Source organism: Lissotriton vulgaris, chromosome 1_1 (assembly GCF_964263255.1).
Source record: "Lissotriton vulgaris chromosome 1_1, aLisVul1.2, whole genome shotgun sequence".
NCBI classification, from domain to species: Eukaryota; Metazoa; Chordata; class Amphibia; order Caudata; family Salamandridae; genus Lissotriton; species Lissotriton vulgaris.
The window spans coordinates 586,091,361-586,113,260 of record NC_141685.1 but is presented as its reverse complement, the minus strand read 5'-3'; the positions used below and the strand labels follow the sequence as shown (position 1 = coordinate 586,113,260).

At 38.3% G+C, this 21,900-nt stretch overlaps 1 protein-coding gene across 1 annotated transcript in view; it reads right to left on the bottom strand.

The window, feature by feature from the left end:
• The window catches only part of LOC147747514 (spermatogenesis-associated protein 1-like), a 496,200-nt gene that overhangs the window by 380,452 nt on the left and 93,848 nt on the right, over positions 1-21,900 (bottom strand). Inside the window, exon 2 of the mRNA XM_086953980.1 lies at positions 16,631-16,734. Within this exon, the coding sequence (XP_086810106.1) occupies positions 16,631-16,734 (104 nt within the window). The remainder of the gene's footprint in view (positions 1-16,630; positions 16,735-21,900) is intronic.

Sequence of the window (21,900 nt, the reverse complement as noted above, 5' to 3'; positions counted from 1 at the left end):
CTTCCTGTACGTTGTTAGTAAAGGTTTCATCCTGGCTGCAGTTTCTGCGGATTCTTACCATTTCCCCATATGGGATATTGTTGAGCACTGATAGTGGATGTGCACTTTCTGCCCTCAACACTGCATTGCAAGCCGTTTCCTTCCTGTAAAGTGTACTCTGGACGACATTATCTTTAATGTAAAAGTGGATGTCCAAAAAATCAATGTCATTCTTTCCCTGTTTCATTGTTAGTTTAACATTACAATTGTTGTTATTCAGGTATGAGTGAAAGCACGTCAGTTGTTCATTTGTTCCTGACCACAGGACAATGATGTCGTCTATGTACCTCCCCCAGAACACAATATGTTCGGTAAAGGGGGAGGCACATCTGCCCCAGGCATGTTCCCGCTCGTACCATCCCATAAAGAGACATGCGTACGACGGTGCAAATTTAGAACCCATGGCGGTCCCACAGGTTTGATGGTACCAGCACCCGTCGTGCAAAAAACAATTGTTGTTGAGTATAATATTGATCATTTCAAGGAGCATTTCGTTGTAATCATGTAGCTCCGCTCTTTCTTTGTCCAGGAAGGATCGTACAGCATTTATGCCCAGATGGTTTTGGATGCATGTATATAGACTCTCTACATCAAAGGTGACAAAGGAGAGTTCCAGAGATACGTTGGTAGCAGTTGGTATCGTCCAGTTGTCTCTGAATCTCGGACATATCTCGGACATATCTCGGACATATAATCTTGATGGTTCATCAAGATTATATGTCCGAGATTCAGAGACAACTGGACGATACCAACTGCTACCAACGTATCTCTGGTAATCCTGTAAATCGAATCAGTTGCATGATCACATCCAAACTTACGGAATGGCGTGAAACTGGCCTGATAAATGAAAATGAATACAGATATCTAAGGGTTGACAAACCCAGATATCCATGTATATACATCTTACCAAAGATTCACAAGGGTGGCATCTTCCCACCAGGACGCCCTATAATCTCTGGAATTGGCTCAGTAACTGAAAAACTTTCTGAATTTGTTGATCTCAGATTACAAAAACATGTTACCAATCTCCCCTCTTATATCAGGGACAGTAAGGACATTTTGACTAAGTTCAATGGCTTACAATGGTCTGAGGAACTCTCCTTTGTCACCTTTGATGTAGAGAGTCTATATACATGCATCCAAAACCATCTGGGCATAAATGCTGTACGATCCTTCCTGGACAAAGAAAGAGCGGAGCTACATGATTACAACGAAATGCTCCTTGAAATGATCAATATTATACTCAACAACAATAGTTTTTTGCACGACGGGTGCTGGTACCATCAAACCTGTGGGACCGCCATGGGTTCTAAATTTGCACCGTCGTACGCATGTCTCTTTATGGGATGGTACGAGCGGGAACATGCCTGGGGCAGATGTGCCTCCCCCTTTACCGAACATATTGTGTTCTGGGGGAGGTACATAGACGACATCATTGTCCTGTGGTCAGGAACAAATGAACAACTGACGTGCTTTCACTCATACCTGAATAACAACAATTGTAATGTTAAACTAACAATGAACCAGGGAAAGAATGACATTGATTTTTTGGACATCCACTTTTACATTAAAGATAATGTCGTCCAGAGTACACTTTACAGGAAGGAAACGGCTTGCAATGCAGTGTTGAGGGCAGAAAGTGCACATCCACTATCAGTGCTCAACAATATCCCATATGGGGAAATGGTAAGAATCCGCAGAAACCGCAGCCAGGATGAAACCTTTACTAACAACGTACAGGAAGCTAGCCAAAGATTCTTGAGGAGGGGCTATAAAAAGAACATTGTGCACTCTGCAGCAATAAAAGCAACCAATCTGAACAGGGAAGATACCCTGTGCATCAGACAAAAAGAATCCCAATCCATCTCAGAATCTAACTGCCCAGTAAGATTTGTTACTCAATACAACACCAATAGCAACAAGATATACAATATTCTTAAAAAGAACTGGGCGACTCTAAAAGACATCCCGGGACTTTCAGATGTAATCAGTGATAACCCGAGAGTGACCTATCGCAAAGGGAGATCTTTGCGAGATAGTCTATGCAAGAGTTATGTGACAAATGTCAAGCAGACATGGTTTCCACCAAAACCAAATGGCTTCTTTAACTGTGGTTCTTGTAATGTATGTCCGTTTGGCCTTAACAAGACGTTTGAATTCACTTTCAATATGTCTAAATTGTATCGGATCAACGAATTCATGAACTGCAATACACCATATGTAGTATACGTACTGGGTTGCAGATGTGGAAGTATATATGTTGGCAGTACAGTCCGTCCATTGAAGGTCAGAATTCAAGAACATCGGAGGGCCATAGTCAACAAAGATGTCCGATATCCCGTCAGTGCACATTACCATGACAAACATCCAGATGATCTGACCTTTTGGTTCCATGGAATTGATCATATTCCACAGGACAGTCGGGGAGGAGATAGAGAGCTAATACTCCGACAGAGGGAAGCTAAATGGATTTGCCGTCTGAGGGCAGTACAGATGGGGCATAATACTGACAGGGAATTTCACTATTTCTTAGATTGAATTCAATCCTTTCGGACAACTAAGCTTTTGATACATCTGTAATACGCATCAACAAATATGGGAACGCTTATTTTAATTAAACTCACTTTAGTCACTAACAATGTTGTCTAAAAAGGCCCTGGTGGATTTCTGCCAGGTGCTCAATTCATCTCAATGAATTTCGTTTTTTGGACACATTGTCTTCTCACATAGATGTTGTTTGTATTTTCTTGTTATCATTCCCATTGTTCTGTGTGCAATACAAACTAAGCACTCTGTTTTTCACAAATTTTGTAAGGAAAAAAAAAAGAAAGAAAAGACATTACAAACATGCAATTTATATGTATGAAATCTGTTAATATATGTTTTTCACTCTCTTTATAGAGTTCCTCTCATATCCATCCTTTTAATATTACATCTGGTTAGATCACATTGCCAATCTTATTTATTTTTTTTTTTCTCACCTTATTGGCTTATCTTACATCCGAGTGGATATTCTTTTGGGGCTCTCCTCGCTTTGAAGTGGTTAAATATTCAGGGGCCATCTTTAAATGTGCACCCTGTGGTACTATATATAATGGAATGCAACTTGATACATTTATTCAACAATGGGAATTCCAAACGGAATCAGCTTTTACTATATCGGCAATTTGTATACCTTATTAACATTTTTTAGAATTATGCGATGCTTTTAATTAATTTTCCCGACCTACAATACCCTGTCTCGATTTCGAAAAGCTAATGGCGCGACTTTTTGGGTAGAAGCCGCCGCGGACCCAAACACGTGACAAGTACCTAGGGGCGGGCACGGAAGTGAAGGGGGGAGGGACCCTCTACACCCTACTCGGTATTTCAGGCCCGATGGCGTCCAGGCACTTACACCGGGACACCACGAGAAAGCGGATTGCGGAAGACAAGCACCCTAATACAGGTAAGAGCGTTACGGGCAATAGGAAGGGAGGGGTGCTACAATGACGGATTTTTATTTCGTTCTATTCCGATAACTCGCTTACACGCTTGGTGAAATACGCGAGTGTGCTCAGCTAAGGGATTTTATTTCTTTACGATGGCTCGCCAACACTGGGCTTAATACGGGAGCATGCTCCTCTAAAGAAGAGCTCTGACGGCATATTTTGCGGCCGGTTGCACACTATGTAGAATATAAAATCTTTGTTAATGGACTATTTAGGCTGGATTCACTGACAGGCTGGCACCTCATTCTGTTTGGACAGCCCTCTGCAACTTATGCGGTCCATACTACTGTGCCAAATATGTGTAATACATGCGAGTGTGCATAGTTAATGGAATTGCTCGACGGCCTGCCACGTTGTTATGCTTAACTCTCGAAGGGGGATAATGGGCAAACTGGGTTCGTTGCACTATAACGGTGTACCTAATATACAATATGGTCTAATGGAGAATATGTTTAGGATGGTTGGCTGCATTTATTTATAATATATATGAAAAGGTGGAATGGGTGGATTGAGGCTCATCTAATGATACTATCATGGACTCTTTGCAATTTTTTCTCCTAAAATATTTATGGAGTGCGTACTATACAAATGAATATATGTCTTTCTCTGATCTTAGGTGCTCGGTGGTTAATGCCACGAACACCGCACTACTCTTCAGATTTGCTGCGGTATCGCCTTTATATTCGGCCTTCCCCGGGATACTGAGTCAAGAGGAATATAGTAATATTCCCCACGGGAACCAATAGGTAATTTTCCTGATCTATGCCGTAATTTGCTTTTGCTGGGCAACCTATGGAGGTGAATATATGGTTACTGAGATACAATAAAATTCTCCGGTGTTTATGATTTGAAGGGGTGCGCAGCAACCAGGAAATGGGGTCTTGTACTTTGCTTGTTCAATTATAACATAAATGGTATGAATGTCTAAGACCTATGGGTTTTTTAAGATATCCAAAAAATATTTTTGATATATTACAATTGACATTCTGGACTAATATATGGTGACTTAACAGTTACTCGAGGTTAGACTAAATAAATACTTGCAGAATCCATTTCGCCTCTCTTGACTGCCATTATGTCTCTTGAGAGAATAACACCCAGCTAGCACTAGGCATCCTTGAATGAAACAGTCACCCAAGGTGTGTCTAAGTAAACACTTGCAGAATCCATTTCGCCTCCTCTGACTATCGTTATGTCTCTTGTGAGACTAATACATTACTAACACTAGGCTTCCCTTAATGAAAATTAAATAAGCTATTGTCAGGTTCTGAGTGTGTCTAGCGGTCTCATAATGATCCTGCCTTATATCTGCTTTATACCTTAGAATTTGTTATTATGCATAAAACCAGCCATGGGTCTCATTCTCTTAACATTATAGACCTCCCGTCGAGCTATAATTCAACTGTACTCATCATCTGATCCTACACTCAATACCGGTCAGCCTTGGCGAACTTGGGAGTCTACCTTAGGATTCCAACTGGACCTATCTCACTTAGTGAGGACACCGTCTCTACAGGTACACCTATAGACGTAATTTAAATAACTATAGAGTTGATTTTATTGTACATTCTTTACATTACATTACAAATTATAGATACTTTTGCTTTTTCACTTTAGGTCATACGACTTTGACCCACTATTGGTAGCCAATCCTTTGATCCTCACATCTTTGTCCAACTTTGTTGACAGCACTGAACTATACTCTTTTTGGTAAGTTTACACCTCTTACTGAATAGCTATGAACATCTTACCATCTTAATGGATGGTTTCCTGATAGCCACTTTCCTTTGAGCTCTTGTCCACGCCATTCCCTCGAGATGATTCTGACATAAGCAAACTTGGCAATGTGATTTTCCGTTCTCCTAGGAATATTACCTTATCCTAGGAGCTTTCTTTTCTTTCCTTACTGAACTTTTTCTTAGAAATGGATATGATCTTACCATTGGCAGAAATCTACTATAGGTGGCAATGCTTGTAAATAAACTTGTAAAGAATGCTATTTTCATATAAGTGTTTGTACACTTTTTTAACAAATGTATAAAAACTTTATACAGCCAGTGTAGTTGCTGTATATTTTAAATTAGGACTAGCTGTGGTTCAAGAATGTCTTTTGTCTCCTTTTTGTCTCTAATAATAGGTTTTGTAAATATGTGTATTTGGGCCTGGTTTCTTTTAGTCTAGTATGTGAAATCAATTAGTTTTTTGTCTTACGTGTCTATATAAATGTATATTTATGTATATATATGTTTGTCACTTTTTACAGCCCTGACGAAGTTCCTTAAGGCAAATGGAACGAAACGCGTTGGCTGTGCCTATGTCCAATGAATACCACTAAATAAAGAAGAAGATATTTAATACTTTACTGCCTTTTTTTACTTTAATTGTGTGCACCTTCCATTTTATGTTTTCATCTCTCTGATTCATACACCTATTGGTAGCAGGTGTAGGAAGTAGTTTGCACCACCCTAAATTCAGAACTATAGGATCTGGAGTGCTTGACCTGGTCTGCTGCCTTGGTCTTTTTGAATTTCATCCCTTGGATATGTACTGTCTTCTCTTCTGCTTCCTTCTTCCTCTCCTTTTTTTCCTTCCTTTCCCCTCTCCCTATTTATTGGATCTCTTGCCCGCCTCTTTCATTTCTTCCTTCTACTTGTAGTTATTTACTACTTTTTCTCTCCTCTCTTATTCTTTTCTCTTTTCGGATATATGTTGTTTATGTTCTTTTTTGCACTTTTCAATGTTCTTATATTTATTTCCCCTGCTTGTTTCTTTTTTGGATTCTATGATGTATACATATTGCTTAGCATTTTTGTTATAATTGTCCTCTTCCCTTTTTTAACATTTAGAGTTATTTCTTGGAATGTAAAAGGTTTTGTTAATCCCATTAAACGGCAGAGTTCTCTCTCACTTAGCTTCCTATACCCCTGATATAGTCCTTCTACAAGAGACTCACCTTAATGAACTTGAATCCCTTAAATTAAAACAGAACTGGGTTGGTACAGTTCTTTTCTCCCCCTCTAATAACAAGAAGAATGGAGTTGCCATCCTATTTCATAAAAAGTTGAAATGTAAAGTTTTGACAGAAGAAAAGGACACTGATGGCAGATGGATCCTTGCTAATCTACTAATTAATATAATTCCTTTAACTGTTTTTAATGTCTATGGTCCTACCCAACCTGATTGTACATTTTGTCCTTCTGTCACGAGTAAATGTATTCAACATAAAAATGATTTATTCCTGTTAGGTGGAGATTGGAATGAAATTATGGACCCATTTCTTGATCGCAAGTCCACAGTACCATTTACTCCTCACAAGTCTCATAGACAATTTCTTAATACCATTTCGCAAACACATCTCACTGATTCTTGGAGACTCTTACATCCAGACACTTTGGACTACTCTTTCTTTTCTCCTCCTCACGCGTCTTTTTCTCGACTGGACTATATTTTTCTCTCTCAATCCTTATCTCAGAATTTACTCTCTTCCTCAATTGAACCTATTGTTATTTTTGACCATGCCCCCATTGTGACACACCTTGATTTACTCTCGCCTCATCCCAAATCATCTCGTTGGAGTTTCAATTGTGCTCTTCTTTCAATCCTAACTTCTCCTCCTCATTTCGCTCCTTTACTACTGATTTCTTTCAACTGACTTCTGACCCTACTTCACCTCCTTATATCCTTTGGGATTCCTATAAAACTACTGCAAGGGGTTTTATTATTGATTTTGTTTCCAGGAAGAAGAAACAGTTTCTTCAGAAATGTAAACTTTCCCTAACACATATAAACCAACTGGAACATCAATTTTACACCTCTTCAGATAAATGTATGTCACCAGATCTTCTCCGTGCTAAAATTGACTAATAAACTCACGACTGATAATGCATCTTCTATTCTGCTCCTCAGTAGCGCCCGTTATTATGGTGGACATAATAAATCTGGTAAACTTTTGACTAACTACCTTAAATCCCGTAAAGAACGCACTCTCATAGACTTCATTTACTCTTCTGACAATATTCTTCTTCATAAAGATAAAGAGATACTTGACCAATTACAATTGTTTTATCAACAGCTCATACTCCAGAATCTCCTCCTTCCTCCTCCCTTATTAAATCTTACTTTGAGAAACTTCCCAAACCTACTACTTCCCATCTCAATGTTCCTGCTCTTGAACTTGATCTCTCATTACAAGAACTTTCTACTGCTTTATCTTACCTTACTAAAGGCAAAACACCGGGCCCTGATGGTTTTCCTGTGGAGTTTTATTTACATTTCACTGATCTTTTATTACCCAAACTTCTGTCACTTTTCCAATCACCCTATTCTTCTGGCAAAGCTGAAGGTTTTTTTTTCAAGATGCTACCATTTGCTTGATTCCGAAAGATAATCGTGACCCTAAGAATTACCGTCCAATCTCATTAGTTAACGTTGATTATAAACATTTTGCTAAATTACTTGCCTTGCGTTTAGATGTCCTTATGCCTCATCCTATTGGTAAGGAACAATGCGGTTTTGTTAAGGGTAGACTTACCTTTGAAAATTACAGGCTCTTTCTCAATGTTTTGAATAAAGCTTCTTCCCTTTCAATTCCCTTAGCTGCTATTTCTGTTGATTCGGAGAGGGCCTCTGATAGAGTAGATTGGTCCTTTTTGTTTGCTTCATTACACTGGCACGGTTTCGGTCCTAAATTAATTTCTCTTATTTCTTTGTTATATTCTGCCCCCAAAGCTTCAGTCCTTGTGAATGGTCAGCTTTCTTCCTCCCTCACCCTCCAAAGAGGTGTTCGTCAGGGTTGTCCTCTCTCTCCACTTCTTTTTATTTTAGCCCTTGAACCGTTTCTCACTTCCATTTGTAATAATAAGTCTATTTTTGGCTTCCCCTACGGTGCTGATCAATTAAAGCTCTTGGCATATGCAGATTATATCCTTCTGTTTATCTCCAACCCGGAATCGTCTTTTCCTCCCTTACTATCCGAATTTGATGACTTTTCCTCCGTCTCGGGCTATAAGATCAATTCCGACAAAACGGAAATTCTTCCCCTGACTAATAGTTGTCTCCCACATATGTTTTCCTTGACTGGCTTTGCTTGGAATAGCACAAAGATCAAATATCTTGGAATTTTGTTTTCCAATTCTATTTCTTCCTCTATCACATTAAATAAGTCTGCAGTTTTATCCCAAATTGAGAAATTATTTTCCTCATAGAACCCCCTTTTCCTTTCTTGGTGGGGTCGACTTGACTCTATAAAAATGATGATTGCCCCTATTCTTATTTATATTCTTTCTATGTTACCTATTCATATTCCGGCTCTTTATCTTTAAACGCATTGATTCTTCTCTTTCCAGATTTCTCTGGAAAGGTAAAAAATCTAGAATTTCTTTGGTTACCCTTCGTAGATCCAAATCGAATGGTGGTGTTAATTTTCCAGATTTTCGTCTCTATCATAAATCTTTTTCTCTACGACAAGCTTACCATTGGCTTTCCTCCTTTTCTCCTCTTTGGCTCGATATTGAACGTACTTTGTTGCTACCCTTTTCTTTCAAAGAAATATTGGGATTCTCTACCAAAACTCCTTCCACCTCACTCCCTCTGTTTAAACATACTTTTTCTCTCTTAAAACCTTTGCTCTTTTCGCATGACATTTCGCGGGAATCCTTTCTAAATACTCCAATTTGGTATAACTTTCTCATCCTCTTTTGCAACAGACCCATTTGTTGGACATCTTGGAGATTAAAAGGTATTATGTGGGTCAATCGTCTTTTTGACGGTATTTCACCCCGTTCTTTCTGTCAATTTCAACTTTTGTTCCGCTGTCCTCATGTTTTCTTACATAAATTTACTATTCTCATTGGAGATAATTCTAGATCGTTATTACTCCCTTCCTTCTGTGGCTTCATTACCTCCTCAATCTCCTTGTCTTGTTATTCTTTCTACCCTTCCTAAAGCATCTTTAATTTATAAGTTCTTTTCCTCTCCCAACCCTGAACGTACTAAAACCAAAGTGGAACTTTCTTGGGAACATGATTTTGATTGTACTTGGTCTGTCACTCTTTGGGACAAACTTTGGTCTAGATCTTTGAAGATTTTTCGCTTTGCTTCTCTCACTCAATCCTTATTTTTTCTATACCATAGAATTTATCTCTCTCCTCTCTCTCTATCTCGTTCTCTCCCTCTTCTGATTCTAAATGCTGGACCTGTGGTTCTTTAAATGCTGGTCTCTACCATCTATTTTTCTCTGTCCTCCTGTATCTTCCTTTTGGAATAAAATATGGTCTTATCTTTCTTGCATTTTCACACTCTATCTTCCTTGTTCAAACATTCATCTCTTTCTGGGCAGTCTATCAGACTCTTTAGATCTTCTTCCACATTCACATGGACTTTATGATCTCATGCTAGCACAAACGTTTCAACACCTTTCTTCCAACTGGAAATCACTCTCATTCAATCCAACACTGGTGGAACTCCTTATGTCATTTTCATAGACTTGATGTTGCCTTTGCTTCTTCTTGTGAACCACGACGTAATGTGGACCTTTATTGGTTACCCCTTACCACAAAGCTAGATCAATTAGCTCGTACCTTATCCAACCATACCACCTCAGAGAATTTCAAACCTCCTTGAATGACTTTTACTCTCTCCTTCTTCGTTTACTTGTTTCTTTGAAATTTTCCTATTTCATACCACCTTTTACATATGTATACTGTTTTTCTTTTTGATCGAATATTTCATCTCATATTTGGAATTGCTGCTACTCTTTATAGTACTATTATTCTACTGTAGCATTCCTTTTTCGCCCCCCCTTTCCTCCTCGTCCCTTATAACCTTAAATTCCCATGAAATTATTTCATTTTTCTGTTATGACATTAGCAATGGCATTGCATCAGATTTTGTTCTTGCATTATTTACTTCTTGCTGATGTCTATTGTTGTTTACTATTGTATGCGCTTAATAAAGCTTTCAAACATAAAAAATCAATTCAATGAAATTCTTTTTTTTTAGGGCAGTTCCTACTAAAAGGTATGGGAGTGGAATCACTGACACAATTTTGACCTCCAAAATATCGACCTACAGGAATATCGAGTCAAAAATATCGAGGGCAAGAATATCGACATCCTATCTACAACATTGTACGTACTAAAAATATCGAAAAAAATAATATAGATGTTAAAAATATCGATGTTAAAAATATAGTTTTGTTTTAACATATAAATGTAAAATATAGTAAATAACACTAATAAATAAATTCTACATAGTTCAAAGTATCTAATAATGTTTAACATTAATAAATAATACATATATAATAATAAAACATTATTTAAATATATACAATAAATATATAATATATATGTACTGAACAATAAGTTGTAATTTTTTTAACTAATTTATAAATTAATAAAATACATTCTAAATTACAAATACATTTACAAACATAAAACAATAACATAAATAAAATGTAAAAAACATACAAAATTAAATATACTTTTAATATTTTTACAATTAATTATATAAAACGTTGGATTGCGTAAGGGTAAAAATTACTATTCCTACTCCAGAGAGTGCAACAGTAGGGAAAGCCTTGGATAGCGTAGAGGTAAAAATTACTATTCCCACTCCAGAGAGTGCAACAGTAGGGAAAGCTTTGGATAGCGTAGGGGTTAAAATTACTATTCCCACTCCAGAGAGTGCAACAGTAGGGAAAGTGTTGGATAGCGTAGGAGTAAGAATTACTATTCTCACTCCAGAGAGAACAGTAGGGAAAGCGTTGGATAGAGTAGGAGTATGAATTACTATTCCCACTCCACAGAGTGCAACAGTAGAGAAAGCGTTGGGTAGCGTAGGAGTATAAATTACTATTCCCACTCCAGACAGTGCAACAGTAGGGAAAGCGTTGGACAGCGTAGGGGTACAATTTACTATTCCCACTCCAGAGAGTGCAACAGTAGGAAAAGCGTTGGATAGCGTAGGGGTAACAATTACTATTCCAACTCCAGAGAGTGCAACAGTAGGGAAAGGGTTGGATAGCGTAGGGGTAAAAATTACTATTCCCACTCCATAGAGTGCAACAGTAGGGAAAGCGTTGGATAGCATAGGGGTAAAAATTACTATTCCCACTCCAGAGAGTGCAACAGTAGGGAAAGCTTTGGATAGCGTAGGAGTATAAATTACTATTCCCACTCCAGAGAGTGCAACAGTAGGGAAAGTGTTGGATAGCGTAGGGGTACAATTTACTATTCCCACTCCAGAGAGTGCAACAGTAGGGAAAGGGTTGGATAGCGTAGGGGTAACAATTACTATTCCAACTCCAGAGAGTGCAACAGTAGGGAAAGCGTAGGATAGCGTATGGGTACAATTTACTATTCCCACTCCAGAGAGTGCAACAGTAGGGAAAGGGTTGGATAGCGTAGGGGTAAAATTACTGTTCCCACTCCAGAGAGTGCAACAGTAGGGAAAGCGTTGGATAGCGTAGGGGTAAAAATTACTATTCCCACTCCAGAGAGTGCAACAGTAGGGAAAGCGTTGGATAGCGTAGGGGTAAAACTGACTATTCCCACTCCAGAGAGTGCAACAGTAGGGAAAGCGTTGGATAGCATAGGAGTAAAAATTACTATTCCCACTCCAGAGAGTGCAACAGTAGGGAAAGCGTTGGATAGCGTGGGAGTAAAAATTACTATTCCCACTCCAGAGAGTGCAACAGTAGGGAAAGTGTTGGATAGCGTAGGGGTATCAATTACTATTCCAACTCCAGAGATTGCAACAGTAGGGAAAGCGTAGGATAGCGTACGGTTAAAAATTACTATTCCCACTCCAGAGAGTGCAATAGTAGGGAAAGCGTTGGATAGCGTAGCGGTAAAAATTACTATTCCCACTCCAGAGAGTGCAACAGTAGGGAAAGTGTTGGAGAAGCGTAGGTGTTAAAATAACATACTTATAAATAAAGAAAAAAAATAGTAAAAAAAACTTAAAACTATTAAATAAATATCAACCATACACAATGCCTATGCATAATAATTAAAGACATGATTATCAAAATATATTTAGCCCAAATGAAATCTTAAAAAATACCAATATATAATATTTAATGACCAATTAATAATTAATTATCAATTATATTATTAACAAAACAATTAATTTAAATACATTATTACTTAATTACATTTAAATGACTTCCCACCATATTCCCCTATTAACCCACTACCCGCAACAGAACACATTTATCTATTTATGAATTAATGGCAAATTATTTACCAATTAATTAAAATTAATAACCAAATAATTAAAATTAATTAGCAATTATTCCAAATTAATTTATAACTCCTACTAATTAATAATTAATTAAACATAATTAAATTACTTCCCACCCTATTCCCCTATAAACCCACAACCAGCTACAAAACATATTTATCAATTAATCAATTAATTAAAATTAATTTCCAATTAATTAAAATTCATTAGCAATTAATGAAAATTAACTTATAACTCCTACTAATTAATAATTATTTAAACATAATTAAATTACTTCCCACCCTATTCCCCTCTAAACCCACAACCCGCTACACAACATATTTATCAATTAATTAAAATTAATTTCCAATTAATTAAATTTAATTATCAATTATTAAAATTATTTTATAACTCCTACTGATTAATAATGAATTAAACATAATTAAATTATTTCCCACCCTATTCCCCTATAAACCCACTACCCGCTCCAGTACTAAAACATATAATTTGCTTACAAATAAATGTATTAATATATAAAATGTATACACATATAATATTATGTTTTTTAAATACTTAAGTAACACATATAACACATACATAATAACAAACTAAAAAATCATACAAATATCGATATTAGTGTCATCGAAATTAGTGACATCGATATATATGCTATCGATATTAGTAACTTCGATATTACTTACATCGATATAAATAATTTAGATATTACTTACCTTAGGGTCGATATTCTGTCCACTGATATTCTTGACATCGATATTCCATACCTTCGAAATTTCTGACACGATATTTTGGTAGGTCGATATATACAACTCTATATGTTGACTGTGTACCATGGGAGTGGTCACAGCTCCCCATACAGGTATGTAAACAAAAGATGAAGGCCACAAAGAGAGAAGACACTGCTGCCATTTTAAATCGTGTGAGCTATCTTTTCAGTTTTTTCTGCTTTGTGGTGAACAGTCACAGCATTAAAGCAATCAGGAAAGCAGTATTCTTGAATGGTATGTGAAAATGAAGTTAAATTTGCATAAGGTATTTGACCATGGTTATCAGACATATGATTTGCTTTCCTGGTTTTGCCTTTAAGTGAATGTGTACACAACTTAGTGTAGGAGAGGAGCATCCTTCTGCTGGCATGGTGCTTACACGTTTTGTAATGTGTTTTGCATTGGGCGCTTAACAAAGCATTCTAGTCCTAGAGGAGAATAGAAGTGCATTTGTCATCCTTTAGGTTTTACCACTTCGTTTTGAATGCTTCTTTTAGCCGTGTTGCCAATTGAGGGAAATTGACCACTGGAAAGAGAAATGTGGCTGCTCAGACATCACCTGAAATTACTTTAGACTTGCTGCACATTTAGGATGTTCCGCCCACCACCATTTTTGGTGGGACCATGCCCATGCAAGGCCTTGTGTAAACTTTGGTCTTGTATCAAAACCAGTGACACACTTTGAGTTTGAGTTTAAAAATATTTATATAGCACACTTTCACCAGCGGTTTCATGGCGCTGCAACAGACAGACCCCTTGGGTGGGAGTAACAGAAATTAAATAAAAAAGAAGACAAAAACAGCAAGTGATCTAGTTAAAAGATTTAGCAAATAGATAGGCTTTGAGCTTTTTTCGGAATTGAGGGTAGAGAGGTATGGATCTAAGCTCTAAAGGCAGGGAATTCCATAGGACTGGTGCAAGGGTCGCAAACTTCGATCCTCCCCATTTCTTCCTCCGGAAACGAGAGACTGTCAGGAGGGATTGCGTAGATGAGCGTAGTTCCCTAGTGGGAACATAGGGAACGATCTCTGATGTAATGAAAGCCGGAGCCATGCCCAGTCGTGCTTGACAGATTACTCTGACAAACCAAAGGGGATGATGGATGGAGCGTTGACAATACAAACACTCACCCCCAGTCAACTGATCTGGGTTTAATCCATCACCGTTCTTTAGCTCACTCCGCCACCCTAGTTCAGACATGGCCATATGCAAATCAGTCTGACCCTGTGCCTCATGGGAACAGTCCAGCCCGAACTGCCAAGCCATGTCTTCCCTTGACAGGAATCAAGCTTCCCAGGACCGGTTTCTGGCATTACAGCCGTCTTCAGCCGGGCTTGCTTGACTCCAGTGGCAAAGTGAGCAAGGGACTCACGTCTGAGCATACCCTGCCAACTTAGGGCGAACAAAGAAAAACCAAAGGTGATGATGGACGGAGCGTTGACAATACAAACACTCACCCCCAGTCAACAAATCTGGGTTTAATCCATCACCGTTCTTTAGCTCACTCCGCCACCCCAGTTCAAACATGGCCATATGCAAATCAGTCTGAACCTGTGCCTCATGGGAACAGTCCAGCCCGAACTGCCAAGCCATGTCTTCCCTGGACCGGAATCAAGCTTCCCAGGACTGGTTTCTGGCATTACAGCCGTCTTCAGCCGGGCTTGCTTGACTCAAGTGGCAAAGTGAGCAAGGGACTCATGTCTGAGCATACCCTGCCAACTTAGGGCGAACAAAGTAAAACCAAAGGTGATGATGGACGGAGCGTTGACAATACAAACACTCACCCCCAGTCAACTGATCTGGGTTTAATCCATCAATGTTCTTTAGCTCACTCCGCCACCCCAGTTCACACATGGCCATATGCAAATCAGTCTGACCCTGTGCCTCATGGGAACAGTCCAGCCCGAACTGCCAAGCCATGTCATCCCTGGACCGGAATCAAGCTTCCCAGGACCGGTTTCTGGCATTACAGCCGCCTTCAGCTGGGCTTGCTTGACTCCAGTGGCAAAGTGAGCAAGGGACTCACGACTGAGCATACCCTGCCAACTTAGGGCGAACAAAGAAAAACCAAAGGTGAAGATGGACGGAGCGTTGACAATACAAACACTCACCCCCAGTCAACTGATCTGGGTTTAATCCATCACCGTTCTTTAGCTCACTCCGCCACTCCAGTTCAGACATGGCCATATGCAAATCAGTCTGACCCTGTGCCTCATGGGAACAGTCCAGCCGGAACTGCCAAGCCATGTCTTCCCTGGAACGGAATCAAGCTTCCCAGGACCGGTTTCTCGCATTACAGCCGTCATCAGCCGGGCTTGCTTGACTCCAGTGGCAAAGTGAGCAAGGGACTCACGTCTGAGCATACCCTGCCAACACTTTGACAGCACATCAGGAATATTTGAAATGTGAGTACTGGAAATTTCGCCACAGTTTCTCAGTACAGTTCCAGTTCCCACATTCATGTCACTGACTCCACCATAGCAGACTATTACAATGCAATTAGCATCACAGTCTTTTTCCTGTGAGGTTGCTCACATTACTCAAGAAAAAAAGCTTGGCTGCTGTGGAGGCGTAGTCAATATCATGCAACTATCATCCATCTGTTTAGAAGAGGAACTTTCTCTGCCACACCAGCAACCTTTCAGTCCACATGGAATGTACATATTCAAATCCTTAACGTAAAAACAGCTATTAAAAATAAGTTGTTTGTGATCTTAAGGAAAGAGCAGTAAAGTCCCTCATATCTGTTCTACTAATAAAATTCAATAGTATGGAGATATTGAGGAGTACTCTTTTCTGTGATTAGCCATTTGGCAGCACTGTATTGCTATGAAGAGAAGCTTATAGTACACTCAGACTGGCCCAAGGACGTCGCATATTGCAGAGCCGAGTAATGGAATCTATTTACATAACTAAACACATATTTCTAGATTATTTACCTTCATGGAGTCTACTTAAATAAAAACATTTTGTGTTTAAATTGCCAAATTGTCATTAGTTTTATGTTGCTATAAACACTTAGAAGTATATTTATGTCCATGTGCATACAACATGACACTTTTCATCAACATTATTTCAGAAACTTCAGCTCACCTTATAAATCCTGCAGAAATGAATTGACTGATAACATCACTAGAAACTGTGTTTAATTTTGAATTCCAAAGATCTTCAGGTACATATAAAACATGAAGCTCCAACTAAGAGAAGGAGAGAGTGGCACTAGTTAAATCAAACATACAGTATCGAAACCTATAGGTTTTAAAATGCAAACATGTGCAAACTATGACAGAGTATTTTTTATTTCTAAATAGAAGGATTATTTTAATGTAATCCTTTTGATTGAGATATTGACATGTAAAAAATGGCCCATAAATATGCATATATGAATATACTTAATATACAGAGAACGATAATTACAAAGTGCTGTATCATAAATGCATATATTTGTTACAGTAATGCTAAACATAAATAGTACAAGATACAATATTGACTGCATGGGTGAAGTTTTTTGAATTTTCAAATGTAGAAATAAATATTTAAGAAAATAAGAAAAAACAATCAATACAATTTAAAGCAATGATGTGGAAATGTGTCTTCGAATCTGTATTAAGAGAAATAGAACAGAACAGAATAAGAATGAAATGAATGACAGAAAGAAAGAATATGATTAAGGAGAAGTTCTAAATACTGAAGGTCTGTGATAAATAGCATATACAGTTTATAATAATATGGCAAGAAGGCAAAAAAGCATAAATAAGGCAATAAGCCTTTCATAAAGGGAAAAACAATATATTAATAAATGTGTTCAATAAGATTGGTATTATTGAGGTTATGGGTAGCTATAAATATAATATCTCATTTAGTTGACACCAAACCAGTTCCCAAAATGTATTACCATCAGAAGAATTACATGAGCAACACAGAGTATTATGAGAGTTTGAGAATTCATTCTGAGTAAAAAGTAGTATGTTAAAGATGAAATACAAAGTATGAGTCATATTAGATGTTACAGAAGTATTAAACAATTTAGACAAATACTATTCCCTAAATGTGTTGACTATATAATATGCAGATATAGTTCCCATCAAGAATCTGCAATCAATTTAAGTTTGGGATACTGAGTTTTTTGCAATTCTCTATAAGGAAAGCAACTGGAATTGTGTGGTAGGTAAGGACCAACTAATGCAGCAGGTTTGGCTTAACTGTACAGCAAAAAAAGGCAAAGTATGCAGTTTTATGTGGCACATTCTGTGATTACTTTATCATGTTGATATTTATGCACATAGTAACACTATCCAGGCAAAGATTGCATCTTATTAGAACCCGTTTAATACAAGAATACTGCAACAGGCAATTGAAAGATGACCAGTCAACTTTTGCTAAGGGCCTTCCACTGAGCGAAATCAAGTGTTACCCCGTTTTAGACATTTTAGCTCAGTTTCAGCAAAAAACTACTTTTTTGTTACAATCTGCAGATTATAAAGCAGATAATGAATATTGAGGCAAATGTGGCAAACCTATAATTATACAGAACATGCTGCAGCTGCAGAAACATAGTGGCACTGTCTATAAGTAACTACAGTTCTTAATCATAGTGATTCATAAACATTAGTAACATTATTGTGATTATTATATACATTAGTTCCTAAAGCCTCTGAGGAGAGTAGTGTATCAGATATACTATTAGTTAAAGCTGGATATCAATAATAAAAATAATTTAGTAAAATAAAAAGGATTTGTAACTCAGAAAAAGTTAAGATAGTATTATCATAAAACAGGTGGGATGCTATGAATATACTTCTGTCATTCCAGATCACAAGAAAATCCCTTCAATGTATATTCATGCAATTATTGTACCATATAGATGGAATGAGAAGAGCCTTGTTTTTGCTGGATTTTAAAATTTAGATAACAACTTGTCCAAAACATTAAAGACATAAGCATAGAAGAAGGATAATTTACCAGGCAAGGTAAGTTAGCTAATGTGTTAGAACAAACATATTTATATTGAACACAACTGAATTGAATGCAACCTCACCCAACACCATAGATAGACTGGAGAACAAGGGTTCATAAGAGATATAATTTTTTCTTTAAGGACTGATAATTTAATATTTGTAGCAGATTTAATATCCGTGGCAAACCATGCACCAAAGTGTTTTATTTTATTTGAACGTCATAATAATTCAGAATCTTACATACGTTTCAAACTATACTTAAAATGGGAGACCCCCAGACTTGTTTGAGATGAGTTTATAACCTGTTTATACCCAGAAACATTGAAATATAAATTAATCTCATTAAGAAAAGATTGTAAAGATGATTGTGGACTGGACATATCATTGGAGTAAGCTGAACATTTTACCACTTCACTACCAACCTTCAAACCTTTGATGAAATGATTAATTGTAATGTGTTCCAAATGTAAAATAAATATGAAAGGAGACAGTTGGTATCCCTGCCCCCTTCCATGCTGCAAAATAGGGTGATACCATACAATTTATAAAAACACAAGCTTTAGGATAAGAATGTAATAGTTTAATCTTGTTTGTAAATTTTGAACTAAACCAAGTAAAGATATGACTATACATCGTTAGCTATGCCTATTAAAAGCTCCTTTGATATCTAACAGCACAGCTCATAAAGCAATATCAAGATAAGATGTTTCCATTTCACATTCATAAATATTCTAGAATTAGCTGAGGAGTACACTTTTAACACATCCAAACTGATCTAATTTGACAAGGGTAGGAATAAAAGTGTCTAACATATTTGCTAAAATATTTGTGCAAATGTTAAGGCACTATTCATTAAACAAGTGGGTGCATAATCTTTACAGATATATGGTACTTCTCAAGTTTAAGAATTAGTGTGATTAAACCTCACAAAAGGTTCACAGGCTTTTGAACTACATAGACAAAAAGTTACATTCTTCTAACAATTTGAGAGCTAAGAGAAAAAATGATAGATAAACTTTCTGGCTCAAGTGCTTTACATTTCTTTAAGGAGGTTATTGCTTTTTTAACCTCTTCCAAAAATATGTTTTTCCAATTCTTCAAAGTCTATATTATCATTATCCTTTCTGAAAACATTACTAAAGTACTGATCAAGATTTGAATGTGAAGGAAGCAACTCCTCAATATGTAAGGTTTTATAATAATGCTAGAAAGCACTCAATATTTCTTGCTGGATATCGAGACACACCTATAATCTTAAGACTTTTAATTAGGAGGAGCTGGCTGTGGAAACACAGGCATCCTTTTCCAGCCCAAACGGCGGAGCTTCTGATAAAGATACAAGTGCAGTACATAACGCCATGCAAGAAATCCACCTACCAGAGGAACTGCTAGGTGGACCCCTTTCACACCAATGACTGCACACTTATTGTAGGGTGCCTGAGGGCAGAACATATATCTCCTTCAGGTGATGTTTCTTTTATGTCTGGGGCCTTTTGAGGGGTTGGGAAGAGATTGAGAAGTGGGAGATGTAATACTGCAATAAGGGAAGAAAAGGGTATTCTTTCTTCTGCACTGTCAAAGGGATACCAGATTGTGATACTCAGTGATGACTGTAATGGACCCCCTGACCATCGAGTAGACTTTGTACTAGTTGCCCAATTATCGATGGCAGTATCTGGATGTAACTCATTGAGGGCATGGCCTGGGTTCAGGGGTTTGTTGGGGATTGTTATTAATGCTTTTTTCTTCTTTGTTGATTGGTACGTTTCTTTCTTTGTCCGACCTGCTTGCTACGGCACCTTCTCCTCATCATATAGATTACAGAAGGGATTTATTACCACACACATAATACATGACCACACATGAATATAACCTACTCACATGGAATGGGAGGGGCAGGAGCACCTATAGAAAATGACAAGATCCATTCTTGTAATGGCATAACATTCAATTTGCCTGCCTTCAGGCGACACACTTAACGGAAGGAGGGCTCCCGAAATTGCATAAACGCTGGCGGGGCCTCGTACTGGGCATCACTTACTCTGCCTATGCTAGGGCGGGTTCTATTATCGAAAGCCCTGGATGTCCCGTTTGTCCCCGACTGAACCTTAATTGACCCAAAGGTCCAGTAGGCTATTAATGAGGGAATGCTGGATGGAGGCCCTCTCACAATTGTAGTACTCTCTGCTCCTAATGTGGGCCAACTCCTTTTTTTAGTCTCATTGACACCTGCTCTTTTCCACTAGGCATATTTCCCCATGTTCTGCTGTGGAGATTTTAATTGTGTTCCAGACTTAGAAGAGCTGGACAAACCCCTCCCTCCTCTCCTGGTTGCACAATCACACTACGCCACTAAACAACTGCAGTAATAGGCTCATAATATACTGGTGTTAGATGTTTGGCACATGCTCTATCTGCGTCAGCAGGAATATTCCCATTATTCTGCACTACATGCCCTCCACACGAGGATATACCTGGTGTACAGTAATGGGACACTAGTGAATAAATGCAGACAAGTGGAATACTTGGGATGAACACTGTGTGACAACTGTCCCTTGATAGTGACCTTTCATTGGGTAAGACCATACCCAGCCGTTCCCACCTGGTGCCTACAACCACAGGCGCTAGCAGACATGGCATTCTGGACAACCAAAGGGGAACGCATAGATAGATATTTTACAGAGAATGAGGGCTCTGCATTGGATGGAATGATTGAATGGGACGCTTTCAAGTGGTGTTGAAGGGCATGTGTATGACCACGCAGCACAGCATAAGGAGGGCCCTAAAGGATAGATTGAGATCAGCCGAGAGGGACTGGATGTCCATACCCGCCACATATCTAGTATTAGAGGGTATTAGGACCGACTACAGGGACCTGTTGGGGCACTTGGCCAACTTCGATTTCAAGGAATCCTCCAAATGACAGCATGGATTGCGAGACAAGGCCAGCATTTTGCTGGCATGTCTGCTGAAATCAGAATGTCCATGCACTCCTATCAAATATATCCAATAAAGCGCAGGCACCATAGTGAACTCTCAGTTTGACATCAATAAGTCATTTGGAAGTTACTACAAGTAATTATACAGGGCTCCGCCGGGTGTGACCCAGGAGGCGATACTCGGTTATCTGCGGCCTCGTGGAACATTGCTTTTAAATCCACTATTTGTGCAAGAATTTGAAGCTCCTCTGACTCTTGAGGAAGTTTCATTAGCCATTAAGGACACCTGGTAGTGATGGCCTCCCTATCGAGTTCTATGCCTCATACCCTGTCAGCTTAGCCCAACAGTTATTGGCTTTATATGAACGGGCCAGTGAGAATGATAACCTATCAAAAAGCATGTGAATAGCCCTGATCATTCTTCTTCCGAATTACAGAAGGGATCCAATCGAGGTGGCATCCTATC